The sequence below is a fragment of the Chanodichthys erythropterus genome, chromosome 7 (genome assembly GCF_024489055.1).
Source record: "Chanodichthys erythropterus isolate Z2021 chromosome 7, ASM2448905v1, whole genome shotgun sequence".
NCBI classification, from domain to species: domain Eukaryota; kingdom Metazoa; phylum Chordata; class Actinopteri; order Cypriniformes; family Xenocyprididae; genus Chanodichthys; species Chanodichthys erythropterus.
Genome location: NC_090227.1, coordinates 35,803,636 through 35,828,179, shown reverse-complemented (window position 1 = coordinate 35,828,179; position 24,544 = coordinate 35,803,636). Strand labels below are relative to the sequence as shown.

Sequence of the window (24,544 nt, the reverse complement as noted above, 5' to 3'; positions counted from 1 at the left end):
AAAGTGAATTCTGAATGTCTTTGATAATTGTTTGATAAGTAAAATAATAAAGCTCAGTTATTATTTGAAAAACAAGTTTGTCTAAAAAGCTGTGGCAAAAATTATTCATAGGTGTCTATAAAGGTGTGTCACAGTGAATGTCGGCAAGATTTCTCAGACAAAAAAAGGTCCACTCTGTCAATAGTGTATTGATGTATGAAGCTCACACGTGTCACTTTCAAACCAAGCAGCTTTCTGTTGTCAACACAGGAAATTTGAGTGACCAACAGTGTTGGGGAAAGTAACTTTTAAAAGTAATGCATTACAATATTGCGCTACTCTAAAAAAGTAACTGATTGCTTTATTTAGTTTCTTTTTCTGGAAAGTAATGCGTTACATTGGGGCTGGGCTGTTTGTTTGTTTTTATAACAACAAAAAAGTTCTATTTTTGGCAAATGTAAAGGTCCTTTCATACCAAAAGTGAAATGAATAAGCCTCAGGCTGAAGGAAATGCAAATTCACGCCTTCAATTCAGCTGTCAAATTCAGCTGTCAGTCAATAAATGGGAAAAAATGAACTTGTGTCAGATATTTTGTTCTAAATTTAAAAGTAATGCATTACTTTAATAGTTACTTGAAAAAGTAATCTGATTACGTAACGTTATGCGTTACCTCCAACACTGGTGACCAACTTGAACGTGAGCGAAATTTGCGTGGGGAACTTGTCGCCCTTGAGTGAAACTCCCGATCACATGAATTCCTATTAATATGACTGGATTTTACCCACAAAATTTCAAAGAGCAATGGCAAAAGACTGCACCTTAAATTTGGTCAGTTTAAATGAGTTCATAATTTGTTTTAAAATGAAAATTCTGTCATTATCTATCCACCCTCCTATCATACGCATCTCACATGCATGAAACACAAATGGGAGTTTTTATCAAATCAAGAAAGCAGCTCTTTTCCATACAATGAAAATGTATGGTTGTTAAGTTCAATTGCAACCAAAAGACAAAAAATACAGACGAATATAATAGAATTTAATCTGGGTCCCCATTAGGGGTGCAACAGATCACAAAACTCACAGTTTGGATCATGTTATTACAGTTTTTGAGTCACGGATTGGATAATTTTTTAGATCAGCAAAAAAGCAGTATGTGTGTGTGACTAAAATACAAATTAAACTAAGATACAAATGAAATAAATAGTTCTTTAAGTTTTTTTAGGTAGGTCTAACAGTATTCAGGTAGAAAATGATGTATAAATTGTAAGATAAGCCTGCATAGTCTTCACTGTATAAAATATATCATATATAAATATAATTAATCTTTGTTAAAGCTACAAAAGTCATTTTCTTTTTGTCTTTTGTTGTTTGATCAACATTAATGACACAGATGGCAGCTTTAGGTCACTGCTGTCACTTTAAGCCCGAATGCACGGATTCAATATAATGATACGCATCCGTTTTCTTTCTCAATTGTTTACGTAAGACATAACCAAATGTGTTTACTAGGAACAGAGCATGAGTCCTAAATTCTTTTTTGCGTCTTCTTGTGCTTGAATGGTTTAAAATGGCTTACATTGACAGGACTTAAAAACACATGCAAACTTTCCCTCCATGATGCTTAACCTTTTCAAATAATCCACAAATCACATGTGTTCCAAAGCATGGGGACAGGTCCCTACGGATCATAGATCAAGTATGATCTGTTACACCCCTAGTCTCCATACATGCTAATGGAAACCATATAAATACACTAACCTCTAGAACTTTTTTCTCATGTCTCGTGATAATTCAGGTGCTCATGGCAATCAAGATGAGCAGAGTTTAGTGAGAAGATCCAAGTGAACACAACAAACACTAAGATACACACAGGAGAAAAGGTGTTTTACCTTTTCCATTCCTCCTCTCCATCCCAAAACTCGTACACCACAAAGGAAAGGCCGTCAGGCAGCCGCACAGCCGTCACACTGGAGAGAGATGAACAGAAGAACGACAGTGAATGAACACACTTCGTTTCATGAACAGAGATTCAGCAAGCTGATGGAAAACAATGTTAAATCTTGTAAAAAAAAAAAAAAAACACACTGTGAAAATAAATAAAACAAGGATAATGTCTTCAAAGAGAGGGCAATTACTCCTATCCTATAGAAAACAGAAACATAATTAATCATTGTACTGTATGACCCTCCACTTGATGGCAGTAACTCCTCAGATATTTCTGCTCTGCTATAGCTGCAGCCCGTTAGGCAATAAAACAGCAATGATTAGCATTAGCTCAATAAATCAACAGACATCTAAACATTAGCTAGTTCTGACAACCCCACAGACTGCTCAAACTTTCATTAGAGACAGCAAAACGGCAGCAAGTAGCTTTTTTAACACTTTCTGGATGGAGAAATGATTCAAGCTCTACTTAATCTTGGGTCGCCCACATGTAAGAGAACCTGTCATGTCATGTCTCCGGCAGCTGCAGACATTTAAAATCAATGAAAACAAAATAGTATGGTGTATCAATGATATAATAGTATATCAATGTTACTAAAATAACACTGCTGTGTAGAGATGCCTTTGGAAAGGGAAAGACTTTTGAGAGGAAGAACAAGTTACATTTAGATGAAAGATTATGAAGACATAATTCTTTCTTGTGCCAATTAATCCTCAAATAATGTGCATTAGGAAAGTAAATGGGTCAAATTTTGATTTTATGTTGACTTTAAAGGTGCCGTAGAACGTCTTTTTAAAAGATTTAATATAAGTCCTAGGTGTCCCCTGAATGTGTCTGTGAAGTTTCAGCTCAAAATACCCCATAGATTTTTTTAAATAATTTTTTTAACTGCCTATTTTGGGGCATCATTAAATATGAGCCGATTTAGGCTGCGGCCCCTTTAAATGCTCATGCTCCCCGCCCACGGAGCTCGCGCTTGCCTTTAACAGCATAAAAAAAGTTCACACAGCTAATATAACCCTCAAAATTGTTCTTTACAAAGTGTTCGTCATGCAGCATGTCTAATCGCGTAAGTATGGTATTTATTTGGAGGTTTACATTTGATTCTGAATGAGTTTGATAGTGCTCCGTGGTTAAAGCTAACATTACACACTGTTGGAGAGATTTATAAAGAATGAAGTTGTGTTTATGAATTATACAGACTGCAACGATGGTAACTTTAACGTCTCGGTTACATATGTAACCCTCGTTCCCTGAAGGAGGGAACGGAGACGTACGTCAGTAGTGACCGACGAATTGGGATATCGCTTAGAGAGCCCTATCATCTTCGTGTAAACTAAAACAAGCCAATGGAATTGGCGTGCGATATTTGCATAATGCGCACCGCCCCCGTCAGGTGTATATAAATAGGAAGCAGATGCAATCGCACTCTGTTTTTCGCTGAGGAGACAACTGGTGTCCGCGCTACAGCGAGGGTACAGAAACTGTGGCGACGGGACGTACGTCTCCGTTCCCTCCTTCAGGGAACGAGGGTTACATACGTAACCGAGACGTTCCCTTTCAGTCGGTCACGTTCGACGTACGTCAGTAGTGACCGACGAATTGGGATCCCAACTAAAGCGCCACAGTTACGAAACCCCTTCCAGTGCCCAGCGCAAGCTCAGCCGCCCATAGCACCGGCTGGCGGTGAAGGGGGCGAGCTTACACCGAGAGAGTCTACTGCTGTCTAACCACTACCCACTAAGTAAACTAGACACACTGGGGAAGCGAACCCGTGAGGGACGCTGCGGAGACCACTACCTACCCAATGGGGGAGGAGTTTACGTGGGAATACACACATGGACTGGCCCGGGGGGCAGTACGCATATGGAGTCCCTGGGATGGCTCCACCTGGTTAGGGGGAGACTCATCTGACAGGTGACAGCAGAGCTGGCTCTGCTAAGGGAAAGACACGGACTCGGCCCGTAGGGAGTTTTAAACCGTGGAAAATACACATATGGGGCCGCTCACGTAGAGGGGTCACGACATATGGGCCCCAGCCAACAGACAGCGTCAGCGACGGATGTAGGCCTGGCATCAGACACTCCGCAATGTCTGAGCCGAAGGGGGAGGCGGAGGAACTCGACAGGGTTCGCCAAGCGGGGAACGCGACTGGAGTGAAAGTATGCACGTATCCGGCCAGTGGCGGGAATGGCATTGCAAGCCGACACTTAGAGTGGGTACAACACGTCTACCGACTAGTGGATGCGAGTACACGCGAGGATACCGGCTCTACACGTAGGCTATAAAACCTAGCGAACGTGTTAGGTGTCGCCCAGCCCGCAGCTCTACAGATATCTGTCAGCGAGGCGCCATGAGCCAGCGCCCAGGAAGAGGCCACCCCTCTGGTGGAGTGGGCTCTCAACCCGAGCGGGCAAGGCACGCCCTGGGATTCGTACGCCAAGGCGATGGCATCCACTATCCAGTGGGCCATCCTCTGCTTGGAGACAGCCTTTCCCTTCTGCTGGCCTCCGTAACAGATGAAGAGCTGATCTGAGGTCCTGAAGCTTCGCGTTCTGTCCACGTAAACGCGCAGAGCGCGGACGGGACAGAGCAAAGCTAGGGCTGGGTCTGCCTCCTCCGAGGGCAGCGCTTGCAGGTTCACTACCTGATCTCTGAAGGGAGTGGTAGGAACCTTGGGCACGTATCCAGGCCGGGGTCTCAGGATGACGTGAGAAGCACCGGGCCCGAATTCTAGGCACGTTTCGTCGACCGAAAATGCATGCAGATCCCCTACCCTCTTCAGGGAAGCCAATGCAACCAGAAGAACCGTCTTAAGAGACATTAGTTTCAGGTCGACTGATTGCAAAGGTTTGAAGGGATGACCCCGGAGAGCTGTGAGAACCAGGGTCAAATCCCAAGAGGGTACGGAGGAAGGGCGAGGAGGATTCAGTCTCCTGGCCCCCTCAGGAATCTGACGATCAGATCGTGTTTCCCCAGGGACTTACCTTCAACTGCATGGTGATGTGCGGCAATGGCGGCAACATACACCTTGAGGGTGGAGGGAGACAGCCTTCGCTCCAACCCATCTTGCAGAAAGGAAAGCACGGATCCGACCGAACATGATCGGGGGTCCTCTCGGCGAGAGGCGCACCATTCGACGAACAGGTTCCACTTCAGCGCGTAGAGATTCCTAGTGGAAGGAGCTCTAGCGGAAGTGATGGTGTCTACGACCGCTTGCGGGAGATCACTCAGAACCTCCGCATCCCGTCCAGGGACCACACGTGGAGGTTCCACAGATCGGGACGCGGGTGCCACAGGGTGCCCCGTCTCTGAGTCAGGGGGTCCTTCCTCAGAGGAATCGGCCAGGGAGGTGCTGTCACGAGGAGAATGAGGTCTGAGAATCAGGTCCGAGTGGGCCAGTACGGAGCCACTAACAGAACCTGCTCCCCGTCCTCCCTGACCTTGCACATGAGTTGTGCGAGAAGGCTCACTGGGGGAAACGCATGTTTGCGCAGACCCGGGGGCCAGCTGTGTGCCAGGGCATCCGTGCCGAGCGTGCCGCCGGTCAGGGAATAAAACCACTGGCGGAGGGCAGTTTCCGGGGAGGCAAGCAGGACTACCTGGGCCTCGCCGAAACGCTGCCAAATCAGCTGGACCACCTGGGGGTGGAGCCGCCACTCGCCCGCAAGTAGATGCTGCCGTGACAGCTCGTCGGCTGCACGGTTGAGCACACCTGAGACACGAGTGGCCCGAAGGGACCTCAGATCCTTCTGACTCCACGACAAGAGATGGCGGGCGAGTTGCAACATGCGACGGAAGCGTAGACCACCTTGACGGTAGGTGTACGCAACGGCCGCAGTGCTTAGTGAGCGGACTAGAACGTGCTTGCCTGACAACAGCTCCTTGAAGCGGGCCAGCGCAAGACGAACCGCTAGCAACTCGAGGCAATTGGTATGCCAATGCAGCTGAGGCCCCGTCCAAAGACCTGTCACTGCATGCCCGTTGTACGTGGCCCCCCATCCCGTGGCAGAGACATCTGTGGAGACCACAGCGTGCCTGGACACTCGTTCGAGGGGTACTCCGGCCCACAGGAACGAAGGGTCCAACCACCGGACAAGGGTGTGACGGCAGCTCGGTGTCACGGGGACACGGAGCGTGCCGCACTGCCACGCCCATCTCGGGACCCGGCCGCGGAGCCAGTGTTGAAGCGGTCTCATATGAAGCAATCCGAGCGGCGTTACCGCGGCTGCAGATGCCATATGCCCCAGGAGCCTCTGAAAATCTTTCAGTGGAGCCGCTGTCCTGCACTTGAGCGAGCTCAGGCAGTTCAACACCGACTGGACGCGCACCTCGGTGAGACGCGCAGTCCGTGCGACCGAGTCTAGCTCGAGACCGAAACAAGAGATCCTCTACCCGGGGGCGAGTTTGCTCTTGTCCCAGTTGACCTTAAGACCCAACCGGTTGGGAGCTACAACCATGTCGGGTAGGACTTTGTACTGACATGCCCGACCCTCGAACGCAGACCGACCTAGGAAGGGTCTGTGTCGAGGCAGAATCGAGACATGAAAGTATGCGTCCTTCAGGTCTATTGCTGCAAACCAATCCTGGGGACGGTCCAGGATTGGCCGTAGCCCACCGCCCTTTTACGGTACAATGAAGTAGGGGCTGTGAAACCCCGACTTCATATCGGCTGGAGGGACCGGCTTGATTGTACCCTTCGCCAGGAGGACAGCAATCTCCACCCGGAGAACAGGAGCACTGTCCAACGACACCGGAGTGAAGTGGACAGCCCTGAAGACCGGGGGACGCCGGGCGAACTGAATCGCATAGCCGAGTCTGATAGTACGAATGAGCCAACTGGACAGGCTGGGGAGCGTGCTCCACGCTTCCAGACACTGAGCCAGCAGGACCAAAGGCACCACAGACGCACCGGGGGTGGGGCAGCAAGGCAGAGAGGGACCCGACCCGGACAGCTTGGAGGCGGCCCGGAGTGGGGTCAGACTCTGCGAGGCAGCAGTGTGCATGGGAGACAGCGCACGGGACGCGGTCTGCACCATCACACTGCCACCTGCTGACGAATGGGGAGGGAGCTGTCAGCGGCGAGGCGGAGCCTGGCACACTGACAGACACCCCTTGTTGTGACCTGGAGTTTGAGGAAACTGCTCTTTTTGTGAAAAAGTGGGTACCGCTGGACTCCGGAGAGCCGGTAGACAGACAAACACAAATTCCCCCCGGCCCTCCTCCGGGGGTGGGAGAGATGGTGGAAAACTCTCCCGAAGAGCAAGATCCTTCCCCTCCAGGTTGCCCGTCTCAGTGCCGTGTTTTGCTCTTACGCTTACCACCGGGCTTAGCGGAGACGGGCTGGGCACCACGCCCGCGACCGGCACCCTGCTGTCTGGCTGGTGTAGGCTGCTGCTTTGCCGTCTTATCAGGGGCGGAGGACGACGCAGGCGGGCGCCCTCGGCGACGAGCGGGCTGAGGCTGAGCCACGGGCGGCTGGGTGGAGGCAGCAGCGGACCGCCGTGGCATGACGTGACTGATAGCCTCAGCCTGCTTCTGTGCAGCGGAGAACTGATGGGCGAAGCTCTCCACCGCGTCGCCGAATAGGCCGACCGGGGACACGGGGGAATTTAGGAACCTCTGCTTGTCGGCATCCCGCATGTCCGCCAGGGTCAGCCAGAGATGGCGTTGCTGGACTACCAAGGTAGACATCGCATGACCAACAGCGCGTGCTGTCACCTTCGTCGCCCGGAGGGCGAGGTTGGTGGCAGCGCGCAGCTCCCCCAGCAGCTGTTGGTCAGGACCTTCCTGGGGCATTTCCGACAGCGCTTTTGCCTGGTAGACCTGCAAAAGCGCCATCGCATGCAGGGCAGAGGCAGCCTGCCCACAGGAACTGTAAGCTTTCTCAGTCAGACCGGCTGAGAATTTACAGGCCCGGGACGGGAGACGCGGCTCACCACGCCAGCCAGCGGCCGTTGGACACAGTTGCATCGCAACAGACCGCTCGACTGGCGGGATCCTCGCGTACCCCCTGGCTGCCCCGCCGTCCAGGGAGGTGAAGGCGGACAGGGGGCCAGGCCTCGAACGAACACTATACGGTGTCTGCCAAGACCTGGTCACCTCATCGTGCACCTCCGGGAAGAAAGGCATTGGGGCGGGACGCTGGGGCTGACCAGCGCGACCCGCCCCCAAATACCAATCATCCAGCCGCGATGGGCCGGGACAGGGTGGAGGGTTCCACTTGAGCCCGACACACAAGGCGGCCCGGGAGAGCACAGCCGAGAGTTCGTGATCCGATTCGGGCAGCGCGTCCGGATCTTCCTCCCCCGAACACTCAAACTCGCCTTCCGACGCAGCGATCGACATCTGATCCTCCGCCGGCGCACCAAAGGTAACGGCTGGACAGTCCGAAGAGGGCCCAGCGGAAACCAACGGCGGCAGGATGGGTTGCGGTGCTGATGAGGGGGCAGGGGCCCGCGGAGCGTTTCCGCTCGACGGGGGAGCCCTGACCGTTATCCTCAGGTCGCCCTCCCTATACAGCGCCGTACCGTCATTCCGGTTCCCGGGGCCGGAAAAAACGGTCGTACGCGGCATTGGAGAGGGGACTCCCGCTTCCTGAGACTTCAGGAAGGAGAGCCTCGACCTCAGCACCGCGATGGTCATGTTCCCGCAATGGGAACATGAACCATCCACAAACGCTGCTTCAGCGTGCTGAACGCCCAAACACGAGATGCAGCGATTGTGCCCATCAGCAGGGACCAGGGAACGACCGCACCCAGTAACGCACAGACGAAATGACATACTGTCAGGGTATGTAAAGCTCTTTTAGAAGGGGAAGTCAACTCACTCGTGCTGAAGCACCCAGGGAGCGACGCGATGTGTCAGGTACACCACTCCCTGACACACCGAGGAACCGGCCCAAATCGCTGCCTCACACACACTCTTTTTTGTGTTGCTGTGAAAACAGCAGTTTAGAGCTTATAGCTCGGCTCCTCAGACACTCGCGACCTCGCTGCACGTGCCCTCTTCACCAGCACCAAAGCTCGCTGCAGATCCTCTTCTGAGGCAGTGTTTTAGTAAAAAGACCACACGAAGAAAGGAGTCTTCTAAATAGGACACCAGTGAATGGCTCCGAAGCGAAAGACAGAGTGCGATTGCATCTGCTTCCTATTTATATACACCTGACGGGGGCGGTGCGCATTATGCAAATATCGCACGCCAATTCCATTGGCTTGTTTTAGTTTACACGAAGATGATAGGGCTCTCTAAGCGATATCACCACATTTAACAGTACATTAGCAACATGCTAACAAAACATTTAGAAAGACAATTCACAAATATCACTAAAAATATCATGTAATCATGGATCATGTCAGTTATTATTGCTCCATCTGCCATTTTTCACTATTGGCCTTGTTTGCTTACCTAGTCTGATGATTCAGCTGTGCACAGATCCAGACGTTCTGCCCTTGTCTAATGCTTGAACATGAGCTGGCATATGCAAATATTGGGGGCGTACATATTAATGATCCCGACTGTTACGTAACAGTCGGTGTTATGTTGAGATTCGCCTGTTCGTCAGAGGTATTTTAAACAAATGAGATTTACATAAGAAGGAGGAAACAATGGAGTTTGAGACTCACTGTATGTCATTTCCATGTACTGAACTCTTGTTATTCAACTATGCCGAGATAAATTCAATTTTTAATTCTAGGGCACCTTTTATAACTGTACAGGATTATTATTGTTGCCAAACAGTGAACAAAAGTATTGCAAGTTTGTAGGTGAGTTATAAGTTAATTTGAATAAAAAGAGCATTTGTAGAAATGAAACTGTTCAGTCATTCAGCACTGTTTGACAAACAGAAAATAATATTTGAGTAATAAAGAGGAAAGTTGAAAGAAATAAGGCAGATAAAGGGAGGCTACAGAGATGACAGTTCAGCAGCAGTCTGGTCTTTGTAGAAGCTTGCAGATGTTCTCACTGATCAATTATTCACTAGTCTGATGTGAATCATGACGGCAGTACAAAATGCTGCCACACAAAACCCTCTCTCAGAGAACAGACTCGGGGAGCTTCCTTGAGAAACACTATAAAAAGCTATTTTACTCACTGCCCTTACATTATTATTTCATACTGTAGGGCTGAAAAAATGCTCTCAGTCATGGCCTGACCAAAAAATCTGAAAATGAAGCAACTCCTAAACTACTGTTCAAATGTGTGAGATTAGTTTTTTTCAAAGAAGTATCTTATGCTCACCAAGGCTGAATTTATTTGTCCGAAAATACAGTAAAGACAGTAATATTGTGAATCATCATAACAATTTAATAACTGTTTTCTATTTTAATTTATGTTAAAATTATATTTGTATTTGTGATGTCAAAGCCAATTTAGTTCTCAATTAAAATTCCTTAGTATTATCAACATTGAAAACAGTGCTGCTTAATATTTCTGTGGAAACCGCAATTTTTTTCAGGATTCTGAAGTCTTTACTGTCACTTTTAATCAATTGAATGCATCCTTGCTGAATAATTTAACTATTCATTTCCTTAAAAATAAATGTAAAAAATCTTACTGACCACAGTCTTTTGAACGGTCGCTTATTTAACCAGAGAACACGACTGAGTAACTTTTTAATTTTAAAGTAGTTCAGGACTATTTCCTGATCTTTTAAGGCTTTGTAAACACTATTAATACTGCAGAAAAACAGCAATTGTTTAACCAGTTTCATCATTAATTCATGAACTAGAATAACAACAACCCCCTCTGCTCTTCTGCCCATCTTTATCTTCAGGAGACAAAACGATACAGCAGCTTATTTCAACACATCAGGGATAAATACACATTGTTGAGACACATGCATTTATGAGAGGGATAGGTTTACTCTCGAAGAACTGCATAGCAGTACAGTTATTGCAATCCTCTGACACAGGGTAAACTTAATAAAGAGCATCTGCTTTTCCCTCAATAGATAACTGAAAACACTTCAGTCGGACAGCACAAAAAGTATGGTTTTATACTTTAGTACTGTACTATCATACTGATAAAATGAAATGACAGATAAAGATGGTCAAACTAAGACAAACAAATGAAGTCAACTCACTGGAAACAGTCTCTCTGAGCAGACACATTCTTCAGGTATTGTTTCAGGGCCTCGCAGAACTCTCCCAGGTGCTTCTGGGAAACGTTCATCTCCTGGCGGATCAGGTAGAGGGACTAAAGAGAGAGAAAGAGGAAGGTTAGTTTCCAATAGTCTGAATACATCTTGAAAACTGTGAATCTGAGGGGATGATGGGAATGTCTTGTGATTAAAATGCAAGTTTATGAATACTTTGAATAATTATTAACATGTCCAGATGTTAATATTCTCTTTAGCAAAATAAATAAATAAAACCAGGCCTATGTAGAGACTCAAATCACAGCATAATGGTTCAAGAAACCATAAGTTATAAACACTTAACTCCAACCCGCTTAGGAAAAGCAAACTGTCTTAAAAGCTTTGACACTCATTTACTAAGAGTCATGGTCTATACTGCAGCTGAAGTGTTAAGCAAGACCTATATATGATTATTCCTTCAGGAGAAGGAGAAATAAATATGATACATACCAGATAGTAAAATCAATACAGCTACTCATTTGGATCATCGCCTAAGTAACTAATTAATTCCCAGTGTAATCTAAATGATGTAGAAATGTGGGAGTGTGGTTGGCTACCAAATGAAGTACAGTACAAATAACAGGGCACTGCACTGCAACAAACAGCGAAGAAAAAAAAAGATTTGATCTATCAAAATTTCATAAGATTTCTTAAAGGATAAATTTAGAACTTCACGGAAATGAAACTGAACTTGCCCGTTTCACATAATTGCACTTTTCTGGTGTAACATGTCACTCAGGCCTCCTACTCTTTTCTAAATTGGTGCTGTCGTCTTGAACCAATTTTATTAAGTCTGAGAGATTTGATTAAATAACTGATATTACTAAGAAATCAGAGGTTTAAATATTATAATTGCTTAGCAGACTATTTCCACACCGCAGAGCACCCTGAGAAACCTGGAGCGTTGATTAACATCTGCATTTATATGCTGGAAATCATAAAGGTTTAAGATGCCATTATGCAAGTCATTTCAGCCTAAAGTAATATCCTCTAAAATGTTTACTACCGTTCAAAAGTTCAGAGTCGGTAAGACAGTGACAGACATTTAAAATGTAACAAAAGATTTCTATTTCAAGTAAATGCCGTTCTTCTGAACCTTCTATTCATCAAAAAATCCTGAAAAAGTATAAAACATATTAAGCAGCAACTGTTTTGAACATTGTATAATAATAAGAAATGTTTCTTCAGCTCAAAATTAGGATATTAGAATGATTTCTGAAGGATCATGTGACAATGAAGACTGGAATAATGATGCTGAAATTTCAGCTTTGCCATCATAAGAATAAATGACAGTAAAATAGAAAATTATTATAATACTCTTTCACATATTCTGTTTTTACTGTATTTTTAATCAAATAATTGCAGCCTTGTTGACTAACCCCAAACTTTTGAACGGTTGTGTATGTAAATCCTATATTGGACCTGGTGAACTGTAGAAAGAGAAAAGTGTGGCCTATAACTTTTATATGCTATTTTACAACCAAACGACTGCACCACAACACAAATAATATCTATAAAGGACTACAAAAAGTGAAGAAAGAGCATGTTTTTAGGAGATATCAGGGTATGTTTTTGTGTGTGGTGTATGCTATAACTAAAGTGTCACATCTTTAATAGAGCATGTGTAGTTCCCCGGCAGGTGGGGAAGATAAAACCCAAGCGAAACCATTAGGACCTTCGATTCGACAGCCGTCCCGTTTCCCGAAGGCGAGGGCAATAAAAGAGCAAAAGCCTAGTAATAAACCCTGAACTTAATCAAGAGCACTATGCCACCCAACACTAGCCAGAATGCAATCAGAAACACTACATTACCCGACCTACACACAATGATAATGTTTTCCCCTTCTCCTCCACTGGAGGCCTGATCTGATAGGCACATAAGAATAATTAGAGGAATGCGTGAGGATTCGCAATCCAATTTTCTTTGCATTCGACATGTGGCTGATCCGAACGCACTGCATTGCTACCGACTGCACTAATGTCTTTCATTAATCTTCAGTGTTTGTTTGAACAGTGAGGGGGCTTCATTCAGATTCAATGGCATGGAATAAACTGATAAAACAAAGCTTGGAAGACGATGCAAATGTGACCCATAGTATAAGGCTTTGGGCTCTGTGGGATATTCTGTGTATTATTAGAATCCTTAAATCTCTCGCTCTGACAGAAGCCAGTTTAAATTTCCGTTAGCAATATTTCTTGGGTGTATTGCAATGTCTCTCATTTGGCTTTATGTGGAATTAGCAATCCCTGATGTGGTGAATGTGCTTTGCATATATGTGTATGATGTGTGTCTCTTTAGCTCAGAAGGGAACCTAAACTAATGAACCCTAAAGACCCCCATGTGGAGTTGAACTGCTCCACTTCTACATTATGCATCAGACTATAAAACACGCACGCACACACACACACATTATGAGAGAAGATAATATTTTATGTGCACAATTTCCTAGCATGTGAGTGAGGAGAATGTCTCAGGTACAGTACGAGTCCTCAAGAGGGTTTGAGAAATTTCACCGTTACCATGGAAACTGGGGAATACCATCCCATTTCTTTCTGATTGGCATCTTTCTACCCCCATTTATCCTTTCTCTGGTAACACTGACTAAATTGCATTTTAATTTCCCCCCTTTTGAACTTTAGCATTTCTTTAAATGAGCTGCTTTGTTAAAGTCTGAGAGGCATAAATGGGGGCAGCTCACTCTCCCTCTCTGCATCCATCCCATAATTCCCTCCAAATGAGCAAAGATGGCTTTCAGATATGTAGTTGTATAACTCCCTCACCCTCAAGGAACTCTCCCTTTCTCTTTCGGTCTGTCCTCTGTGGTTTTATCAGCAGACAGCTGATTTATATTCCTCTTAGCCAATCAAGACAAGCACTGCGGGTGGTGTAAGAGTCTATTTAAATCAGTGAATGCAGCCTGTAAAGTATTAAACTGCTGAGCTAACAGATGCATTGAGCCATTGGACTGATCAGTCATTAGTCCACTCTCTATAAACATGTCTTGAAGAGAAGATAAGAGCTCCCCCTTCTTGCTGCATCCTCCACTCTGCTTTAGACTTCAAAAATCAATGGTTTTCTTGTATATGGAGGTGGAAGCACATTTAAGATGCCTGAACATTTTGTTTATATATGTATGTAGCTCATTGTAATGATTTCCATAAATATTTACAGGAGGAAAATCAATGACGGCAATGCTTGTTATGCTAATATGTGCATTCATACATATTCAAATATATGAGGGCATGAAGAAAAGCACTACTGCTGCAATACCTAAGAAGATCTACCTGTTCATTTAAATATGCAGCATGACTGCTCATATCAAATTCCTGTTTCCTGTTACTAGGATTAGGTTAATTTTGTTTAAATGTTTGTCATCCAAATGTCAAAATGCATGCAATTTGCTGGAAGCGAGCGGAGCAATAATCAGCTGTAAACAGAAATAGCTCGGTAATGGCAGTCATTGTTTTAAAATGGCTCTTTTCTGCTCTGTGTAATAATCATGGCAGATAACATTGCGGGAGACCCTGATATTATTATAGGTGTGATGAACTAATTCCAAAAATATCTTATGGGTCCCAAAAACAAAGCTTGTGTTAACCAACAAACACAGAGGCACACACTAAAGCTGTCAGGTGGAACCTGCTCAACCCCCATTTTGTCCTGAAATTGACAAAGATTAATGGATAAAAAGGAATGATTCAATTACCCCTCATCCCTCCAATGTCAATAAGAAGTCAATCTGAGCTAAGATCTCTGTTACACACTGAACTCAGTTGCACCTTTTCCTTTTTTTTAAAAAATCACAGCAATCTTTTCCTTATTAGATCTAAAACTTTTAAACCACAAAGTTTTACAAGAGATTAAATCCCAGCACTCCCACACTTTAACTGAACAAACCGTATGATATTTTTGTGCATTCCCATCATGCTCTGCTGTGTGTATCACACAGTCCACAGAGCAAGACTGATTTGTGGCCAGGTGAGGTGTAGCCGCTTATCTTTTAGAGGCACAAATGACTTCTGGAACATGCTGGTATTAAACACACTGAGCTAGTGCTTTCATATGGAGAAAGAAATGGGCCTAAATCCTGAGAACAGGTGGCAGATCTGCTGCAGGTGTGTGGAACAGAATGAGGAGCTCTGGAGAGACCCACGCTTGATTTGATGGGGGTTTATTCATTGGTTTTTAGCAATAACTGTGCTTTTGTGTTTTAAGATGGAGGGAAAAGGTGAAATTGGTCATGCATTGTCTTGGAGGGTTTTATGCAGTTTTTTTTATCATGCTCTTTGGTATACAAAGAAGTGCTTTAGTACTTACTGCGCTAGTTGTGCCATCAGTGTCTGTTAGTCGCTGATGTAGGTCAAACCAAACTGTCTGCAACAAAAACCAGAACAGAAAAGCCACCAGTGAATTGACTGTCCCCCTCAGCTGCCCCTCGCCGCTTCTGTCTGTCTGCAAACACTCAATCAGGTGAGCTCAGAAGAGATGAATCACATAAACACATCTGCCTGACTTCTTAACAAGAAAAAAAAAAAAGAAAGTCTAAAGCAGGGTACAAAACTGAAAAGTAGAAATGTATAAATGAGTCATTTAGGGGCTGTTCACACATTCCACTGCACTTCTTTTCCATTGTTTTTCTATGCAAAAATGCACTTGACGTCTGTCTTTAACCGTTTTGCTCGCCATTCTAAAAAACGAGGCGCTCACTTTTTAAAAAAAAAACGCATCTCTAGACCTTGGGTTTATTTTCATTCCACTGACCTGCCTCTTGCATTTTTAACCGCAAAAACGTTTTCTGTGTGAATTGCCCCTTACAATTAATTTGTTCAGCAGCATTCATTTTCTCACAAATGTGTGTAACTGCCCATTATTCAATGTGGGTCAATAATAAAATAATGTCATATTTTCTATATTTGCAGGTAATTCTTGCATTCACTTCAATAAATTAATGAATCAGTGGTTTCAGACTGATTTGCAGCTACCTTTTTGTCACCACAGACAGAAAATTGTATGGTACTATAGCAGTGTTGTTATAACATATATAAAAACATATTTGTCATTTCACAAAAGTATTAAATACAGTAGCCATTTAATTTTCAGGTGTTGCTAGATACTAATAGGATGTAAAATCTCAAATTGCTTTACAATTTGTGTGATGGAGTTGGCATATGACAGAATATTAAGCATAATTACCTAAAAGTATAAAAACAACAACCATACAGTAGAACTCACCAGGGCCTGTGTGATGCTGTGGAACTCATAGCAGATGAAATATAGAAATCTTCTGGATGGCAACTGACTTGTTGTTTTCATAAGTATCTGACAGTGTTGTGAAAGGGTAGAGAGGTATATTTTAATATGAACCTCTTTACTGAGTAGCAGGGCTGTAACCACCATAGACATCGAGGTGGACAAGTCCCCCCCAATAATTAGAAATGGCCAAATCATACCTCATCAAAAATTTAATATTCTTATTGCTGCTCTGCTACACTCCATTACGCACTGCTCTGCTTGTTGTTAGGATGACAAAATGTTTTAAAAGTTACATTTTTAGCCTGGTCTGCCTCAGCAAATCTAAAAGCGCTCGTCAATGTCAAGATGATTGAGATAGACAATGCAATGATGAAATGCTAGTGAGTGCAAATTCTAATGCAAAGCTTTAGTTTTAACAGTGAAAAAGAGTGTGTTAAGATGCAAGTAGCTAAACATTTAACTGTTTTATGATAGAAATGTCCAGCATAATGTTCATATATGTTCATATAATAATTCAGCATAGATAGTATTATCCATTGATGCAAACTACTCAACTTTTTTAATTAAATTTCACCATTTTGAAGTGAAAAGTGAAGAAGTGACGAGAAGGGACAAGACTTTTTTTTTTGTTTTTTTGTTTTACATACGAATAAGACTGAAAATGGGCATATTTTTAAATAAAATATTATTAGCAAATAGTTTAAATTGATAGGCTACAATTAAACCTAGAACTTATTTTACCGTTCTTATTTTTTCTTTATTCCTTTAAATCCACAAAACCAGTCAATTTTTTAAATTGAGATTTATACATTATTCATCATCTGAAATAAATAAGCTTTCCATTGATGTATGGTTTGTTAGGATAGGACGATATTTACAACTATTTGAAAATCTGGAATCTGAGGGTGAAAAAAATCTAAATATTAAATTAGCAATAAGTCCTTAGTAATGCATATCCACTCATAAAAATAAAATTCTGATATATTTACAGTAGGAAATTTACAAAATATCTTCATGGAACATGATCTTTACTTAATATCCAAATGTTTTTTGGCATAAAGAGAAATCGATAATTTTGACCCCTTCAATGTATTGTTGGCTATTGCTACAAATCTATCCGTGCAACTTATGACTGGTTTTGTGGTCCAGGGTCACACATACATATATATATATATATGTGTGTGTATGTATTGCATTTCAAACTAGAAATGTTGCTATTTTTTTTTTTTTTAAATAATGGCAGGTAAAAGTGACGTTTTTTTTAGTAATCAAGAATCTAAGCACTGAGAGAAAGCCTGTAAGTATTATCTCCCTTCCTCCATGTAGAGGCTACAAGTGGGATGCAATGATGAATGCACATAATAAAAAAAAAAAAACACTGAGAACAAGAACAATATAGGCTATATTTCAAATATTCTCACTATATTCCAAACTATTTTATGAATTCATGAGGAATTCACAGCAGCCCTGCCTCTGAAAAGTTAACACCAGCGCAATGTAAGAATCATTATGTGCTTCATAAAATGAGCGGTGCTGGTTCCTGTCAGTCCATCCACATGAAGTGAACAGGGATGGTGTGGAATATTCTTTCCCATCATGGAATGACAGAGTACATAATGGCCAGTAATGATGCCACAAATTCATGCAGCTGTCCCTCTCACTGAGAGAAGCGACGGCGGGTTATCCATCAAAAATAATAGCAAGAATGACAACCGCCGCACTGTCGAGTATGAAGACCGCAGGAGCGGCATGAGCGTTAGTCTCCTCAGTGATTGGAGGCTATCAGGGTGCCACAACTGGATGGAAAAAGAAATGATGCGTTTCCTAAAGCTGTGGGGGCGCATTATGCAGACAACAAGAGCGCTCTGATGACTGATCCAGCTCTGAGCCAAAGCGGGTCACCAAAGTCAGGCTGCCCTGTCTGCTAAAGCGACAGCGAGAATGGGGAATAGGACAAGACAGACGTACAGTGCTGTGTTTGACATTTCAATTAAAGTGAAGGCTCTGAGGATGGATGTTTAGGGAAGCATGTGCTAAATCCTGCATAGACCCAGGTGTGCTGCAAGCATAGATCAATTATGGCAGATTTCAAAGTGGGCCGAGCAGAAGAACAGAGTTTGACATGGCATCTGGAAAAATTGTCACTGATTCGAGAACCTTGAAGGCAAGACAAACTATGACGATTGCAAAAGGTTGCATGACTTGCAGGGGTGGATGGGGAAAAAAAAGAAGATATTTCAAAATATTGCGATGTTTTACCTCATGATACTGTATTGACAGTCACATGCCAAAAATATATATATTACGGATGTCAATTAATCACACACCCTTAATCGCGATTAATCGCACACTTATCGTGAAATTAAGCATACACCATTTACCTTGTTTCACACGTCCATTTTGCCATCATTGCCTATATCCAGCAAAGTAAACCATCAGACTGAAGTGTGATTTTCACAAAACTGTATTTTTCAGCTTTTTTCAAGGTAAATTTAGATGTCTTTCCAAAAAAGGACACCAAATAACCAAATGAGATGATTATAATTCATACATTTATGTACACCAAAGCACCCATAAAAAATCACAGCAAAAAACATTTCAGAATTCACAGTGTATAGTATGTGCAACAGCAAAGGGCTTGTTTACATTTTAGACAAGTCAAGTTGCCATACTGAACAGGACCACATTGAGATGCCAAAAAAACCTAAACCAACCACCTTGACCTGCTTATACTAAAGTACACAGCAACATACAAAGGACAAATCCAAACATTATCCTGAATGTGTGTGAAAACAACGTGAATGTACTGAAATGTGTCTAATTAATAATTCATTTAAACTAAGCTCTTCAGAATATTTCTCTTCCTTCATATATGTGAATGTACCGTATCCTTGTTAATCTGGACTGACGCCAAAACATCTCCCAGTATCATTGCAGTCTCTGCTGCTCAACCCAGATATCCTCTCATTCATCCCGTCTCACCAGGATGTGTCAGAACCTCTCTTCCACTGAGAGAGGAATAAACCATTTGGGTTGGTTTGGCTATTCTTAGCTCCAGCAATGAGAACCTGCCTGCCAGAAACTGACTGGGGACTCTATTAGTCCACTGAGCTCAGTGTCTATCAGACGCGCATAATAAAATGACTGAGAGAAAGAGAGATGGTGAAATAATGGTTAACCAAAAAAGAAAAGTTACATAAGTGTTGAATGAAAAAAAAAATCTTAGGGTAAAAGCTGCCATTAACTAGTGCAGTACTGTGGTTGTCAGGTCTGTTTAATTGCTTCCTTTGTTCACCGTTTCATTCCTGCCCTCCTTCACCGCTCTCCACCCTGAGCAATGGAAGTAATAACTATAAGAAGAAAAGATTACTGGCTTTGCTAAATGCAATCTGAATCTCATCTCAGGCCTTAACATATGAATATGTGTGTAATTATCAGAGCGTGCTTGTGTGTGTATGAGTGGATGTATGTGTAATAGTAACAGAAATTACAGGAGGCACAGAAAAGCTCTTTCCACACCAAAGTTGTACTTCCTAATCGACTGGTGGACTTCTGAAAAGATGCGAAGGAAGCAAAATGTGTGTTTTTAGACTAATGTTATTTGTGTATTTGTTTTCTAGACTAATGTAAATTCATGTTCAAACTCTATTTAGTATTTACTGTGCTGGCAAAATGAGTCAAAATGTGCATGGGCTAATTACGAGCTACAGGCAAAACAAATCGAAAAATGTTGATTTTGGTCGAATTGAGGTTTTCACAAAAATTAGTTGATTAAGCCCTAATCTAATGATCCAAAAGCTTTAAATATCAATTAAAAATCTAAAAGTACCTTTATTTGTATGTTTTCTGAGAGGAGTACCTTTCCTTTGTCCACATTGTCCATGAAAAATGCTGTTTTTCTCTGCTCATTTCACCACTCACTCTTCCCCTCAGCAAATTCCTCATTAGTCCAAATTTGGTATCGTTTTAAAGCGTTCCAACTTTCTGAATATTCATAGCGAATTTTTGATGGCATGAGTCTGAAGCAATGAAATGTGATTTTCAAACTCATGCTGATATAAACAAAACAATCTTACTCGTGCTGACAGATCCAAAGCACGCGCACAAAGACGCCTCAGACAGTGCGCAATCCCGATATACACATATAAACAGAATTACAGTACTTCAAAATATTGAAAAAAGTTGAATATATACAGTACAGTCCAAAAGTTTGGAACCACTAAGATTTTTAATGTTTTTAAAAGAAGTTTCATCTGCTCACCAAGGCTACATTTATTTAATTAAAAATACAGTAAAAACAGTAATATTGTGAAATATTATTACAATTTAAAATAACTGTTTTCTATATGAATATATTTCACAAAGGAATTTATTATATTTATTTTTAAATTGTATTTATTGATGGCAAAGCTGAATTTTCAGCATCGTTACTCCAGTCTTCAGTGTCACATGATCCTTCAGAAATCATTCTAATATGCTGATCTGCTGCTCAAGAAACATTTAATGTGTACTATTGTACAAAATATTTGTGTACAATATTTTTTTTCAGAATTATTTGATGAATAGAAAGTTCAAAAGAACAGTGTTTATCTGAAATCTAATCTTTTGTAACATTATAAATGTCTTTACTGCCACTTTTGATTGATTTAATGCATCCTTGCTGAATAAAAGTATTCATTTCTTTAATTTCTTTTCAAAAATATAAAAATAAAAACTCTTACTGACCCCAAACTTTTGAACGGTAGTGTATAATGCTACAGAAGCTTTGTATTTCAGATAAATGCTGTTCTTTTGAACTTTCAATTCATCAAGGAATCCTGAGAAAAAAAAAGTACACAACTGTTTTCAACATTGAAAATAATCATAAATGTTTATTGAACAGCAAATCAGCATATTAGAATGATTTCTGAAGGATCATGTGACACTGAAGACTGGAGTTACGATGCTGAAAATTCAGCTTTGCATCACAGGAATAAATTACTTTGTCAAATATATTTAAATAGTACACAGTTATTTTAAATTGGAATAATATTTCACAATATTACTGTTTTTTACTGTATTTTTCATTAAATAAATGTAGCCTTGGTGAGCAGACAAAACTTCTTTTAAATACATCAAAAATCTTAGTGGTTCCAAACTTTTGGACTGTACTGTATATGTATATATATATATTTCCCTATAGATATTTGTTTTTGGTGTATGCCAAATTAGGTGTTATTAACAGGAATTTTGTTTTGGAACCTTCAGAAAACTTTAATTTTTCTCAAAATTGACTTTGCTGACTCTATCGACTTCAAACAGGTGTAGCTCAAATCATACATGCGTATCACATATCATTTTGAAGATTTTTTAATAGAGATTGTGAAAATAACAATAACTACTTTTTGAAGATTTGCTCATTTTGCCAGCACGGGTCACATATTTTTTAAAACGTAATTTATTCCTGTGATGGCAATGCTGAATTTTCAGCAGCCAACATGATCAATGTTGAAAACAATTGTGCTGTTTAATATTTTTGTGGAAAATGTGATACATACAGTATTTTTCCAGGATTCTCTGATGAATAGAAAGTTGAAATCTGTCACTGTTACTGTCACTTTTGATCAATGCATTCTTATGGAATAAACGTTTTTAAATCTTGACTCTAAACTTTTGAATGGCAATGTATACTTGACTGTCATCAAACAACCAATACTATAATATTTGTTTATAGTGACATACTATTTAATAAATTCAAGTCAAATTAAGTCTCATCAGGTGTGATGTGATCATGTGACTTTTTGGCCTTTATTTCACCCCCTCACAATCAATATAATATCAATATCATCCTCTAAAACATATACAGTTTTGGACAGTGTTCCTTTAGATGTGATATTTTTATTTGAAAAAAAATATGAAATATCTACTCAAACAAAACATCCCAGTAATCTATATATTATTATGTTATCAGAAACTGAGCTAAACCTTTCCATTCGTGGTCAACCATGTTTTTATTTTCTGGTTCTTAATACACTGGATAAGACTCTTCCCAGGAGGAAGCACTTGACCTCTCAGTATTATAAGACAAACCTCTTACCTTGTTCTCCAGACGTCCAATCAGCTCAGCCAGTCGGTTGATCTGTGCCTCAAGTCCTTCTTTTCTCACCTCAACAGCTCCTGACAGAGACAGAAAGGCACAGTCCATAATTTGCAGATAGTTTCAATGATGTTTTACTCTTCCGGGCACCTGAAACCTCATCTCAGAGTGGCTGTCATAGCAATGCGACAAGGTGAATCAAACGTTCAGACATTATTACTAAGCTTAAGTCATTACCTAGATTATAATGGACATTTCCACATTTTTGCCAACTGCTTTTTGCCAAGGTGTTCGTTGGCAGATGACACTTTTAAAAGAAGCACTGAAATACATGTTTTTGGACATGTACCATGGTTTTACCACCTAATACCATGGCTGTACCATGGTACTGCCAGCACGAATATTGTGTTTTGCATAAAAACAAAAGTGGAGAGCGATTACCATGATTTTCAACCTTCCTTTATTTCTTTTATGCAATGACAGATCCTATTAATGAGGGAAAAGGTTTTCCTGCCTTTGAAATCAGCCCCACTCGAGGTGCCAAACCAATTATGCTCTAACACCTCCCTTGTGTTGATGAGGCCAGCATAATGGGGAGGGGAGACATTTTGGAACACATTAACTGTTACCATAGCAATAGCAGGACCAAGTAAACAGGGTCTGAAACATTTTAAAGGCATAGTGAGAATAGTGAAAATAATCATATAAATGTGATGCGATCTGGGAAAACCCATCAGATGTTGCGATGGAACGTTTTCAGTAAATTAAAAAAAAAAAGGTTGAATGTCATTTTTTTTTTTGGTAAAAAGTGTTTTTTCATTAAATTATCATTCTATAACATCTTGTCTATCAACTCTGAAAATATCTTGGCAAAATTTGCCTACTAAGTGCAGAAAAATTGCAATTTATAGTGGCAAGGCTGTCTTTCTCTAACGTTACTGTTTAAGAACACACCTGGCGGAGGTGAAAAAAAAAAACAGGCATAGCTTTCCCTCTCTTAACACTACAAAGACCTATCAAAATAAACCACATAATATGTAGAATGAAGGTGTATTAATGCACATTTCCTGCCATTCCTGTATAAACTATGGCACGCAAAGATTTTTTTTTCTAATACAACGTTGTCAAATACTGCCAAACTGCCCATACTACTTCTGAATAGGATGTCTACTTCATAAAATATGGAAATATATGGTTCAGATTACTCAAATAAATGGAGGCGCCTTTAAATGGTCAGATATGGAGCTTGGGTGTGATCTAGTGAAAAAGTTTGGTACTGCGCCCCAAAAAAATCTTCCTGAAAGCTCATTTTTAAAAATATTTTAACCTAAAATTTAGAATGTTGACATTTTAGGCTTTTATTTTCTTGCAGTTTAAGAGTAAAACATGCTTTGTAATATATTGTTATAAAATATAAACAATTATTGCCATAAAATCACCACAAGTTTACAATTCCATCTGGGCCTTAGCAATACAACAGACATTTCTTCAAAAGGCACTTATAGACTAGAATGGATGAAGATAATCTGGGAGTCTTGCCACATGCTCTTTCTGCTTAGGAGACTGTCATGTTAATTAGCTTGGAGCGCTTCAGCTACAACATACTGACTTGGAAGGAACATCAGTTCAGGCTCCAGTCAGGACCAAGCTGGGCTGAACCCAAACCTTTCCCTGACCACCTGCTCCGTCCCTGTCAAATGAATAACATGCATGAAAAATTGGAAAATCTTGCCAAGATTGAAACATTATGAAGTAGGCTACAATGACCCTTTGATGAAACATCTCAGTGAAATTATTGATAATGTTATGGCCACTAACCAACAGCCTTAAAATTCTATAAATATTTTGTCTAAATAAATTAAAAATAAAACACTAAAAATTAAAATAAAGTGAATTTAGGCAACACAATTTTATAAATGTAATCTAAATGTAAAAATAGGACGAATTAGCAATTAAATATCCAATATTGGTAATCCAGTATCAGTATTGAATAGGGCTGACCCCAAATAGTCGACTAAACGTTAGTCAAAGAAAAGAGACTTACTCAACCATAATTTTATTAGATGGTTAGTCACAGGGAAAAAAAAAACTCAAAGGAAGTGGCGAAGTCACGTAGTCCATGAGGGAGAGATTGATAACGGCGGGTCC

At 41.6% G+C, this 24,544-nt stretch overlaps 1 protein-coding gene across 1 annotated transcript in view; it reads right to left on the bottom strand.

The window, feature by feature from the left end:
- Positions 1–24,544, bottom strand: part of necab2 (N-terminal EF-hand calcium binding protein 2) — a 140,736-nt gene that overhangs the window by 2,078 nt on the left and 114,114 nt on the right. Inside the window, exons 8-11 of the mRNA XM_067389316.1 lie at positions 22,397–22,476; positions 15,385–15,441; positions 11,013–11,125; positions 1,872–1,949 (exon numbers count right to left, since the gene is read on the bottom strand). Coding sequence (XP_067245417.1) covers positions 1,872–1,949; positions 11,013–11,125; positions 15,385–15,441; positions 22,397–22,476 — 328 coding nt within the window. The remainder of the gene's footprint in view (positions 1–1,871; positions 1,950–11,012; positions 11,126–15,384; positions 15,442–22,396; positions 22,477–24,544) is intronic.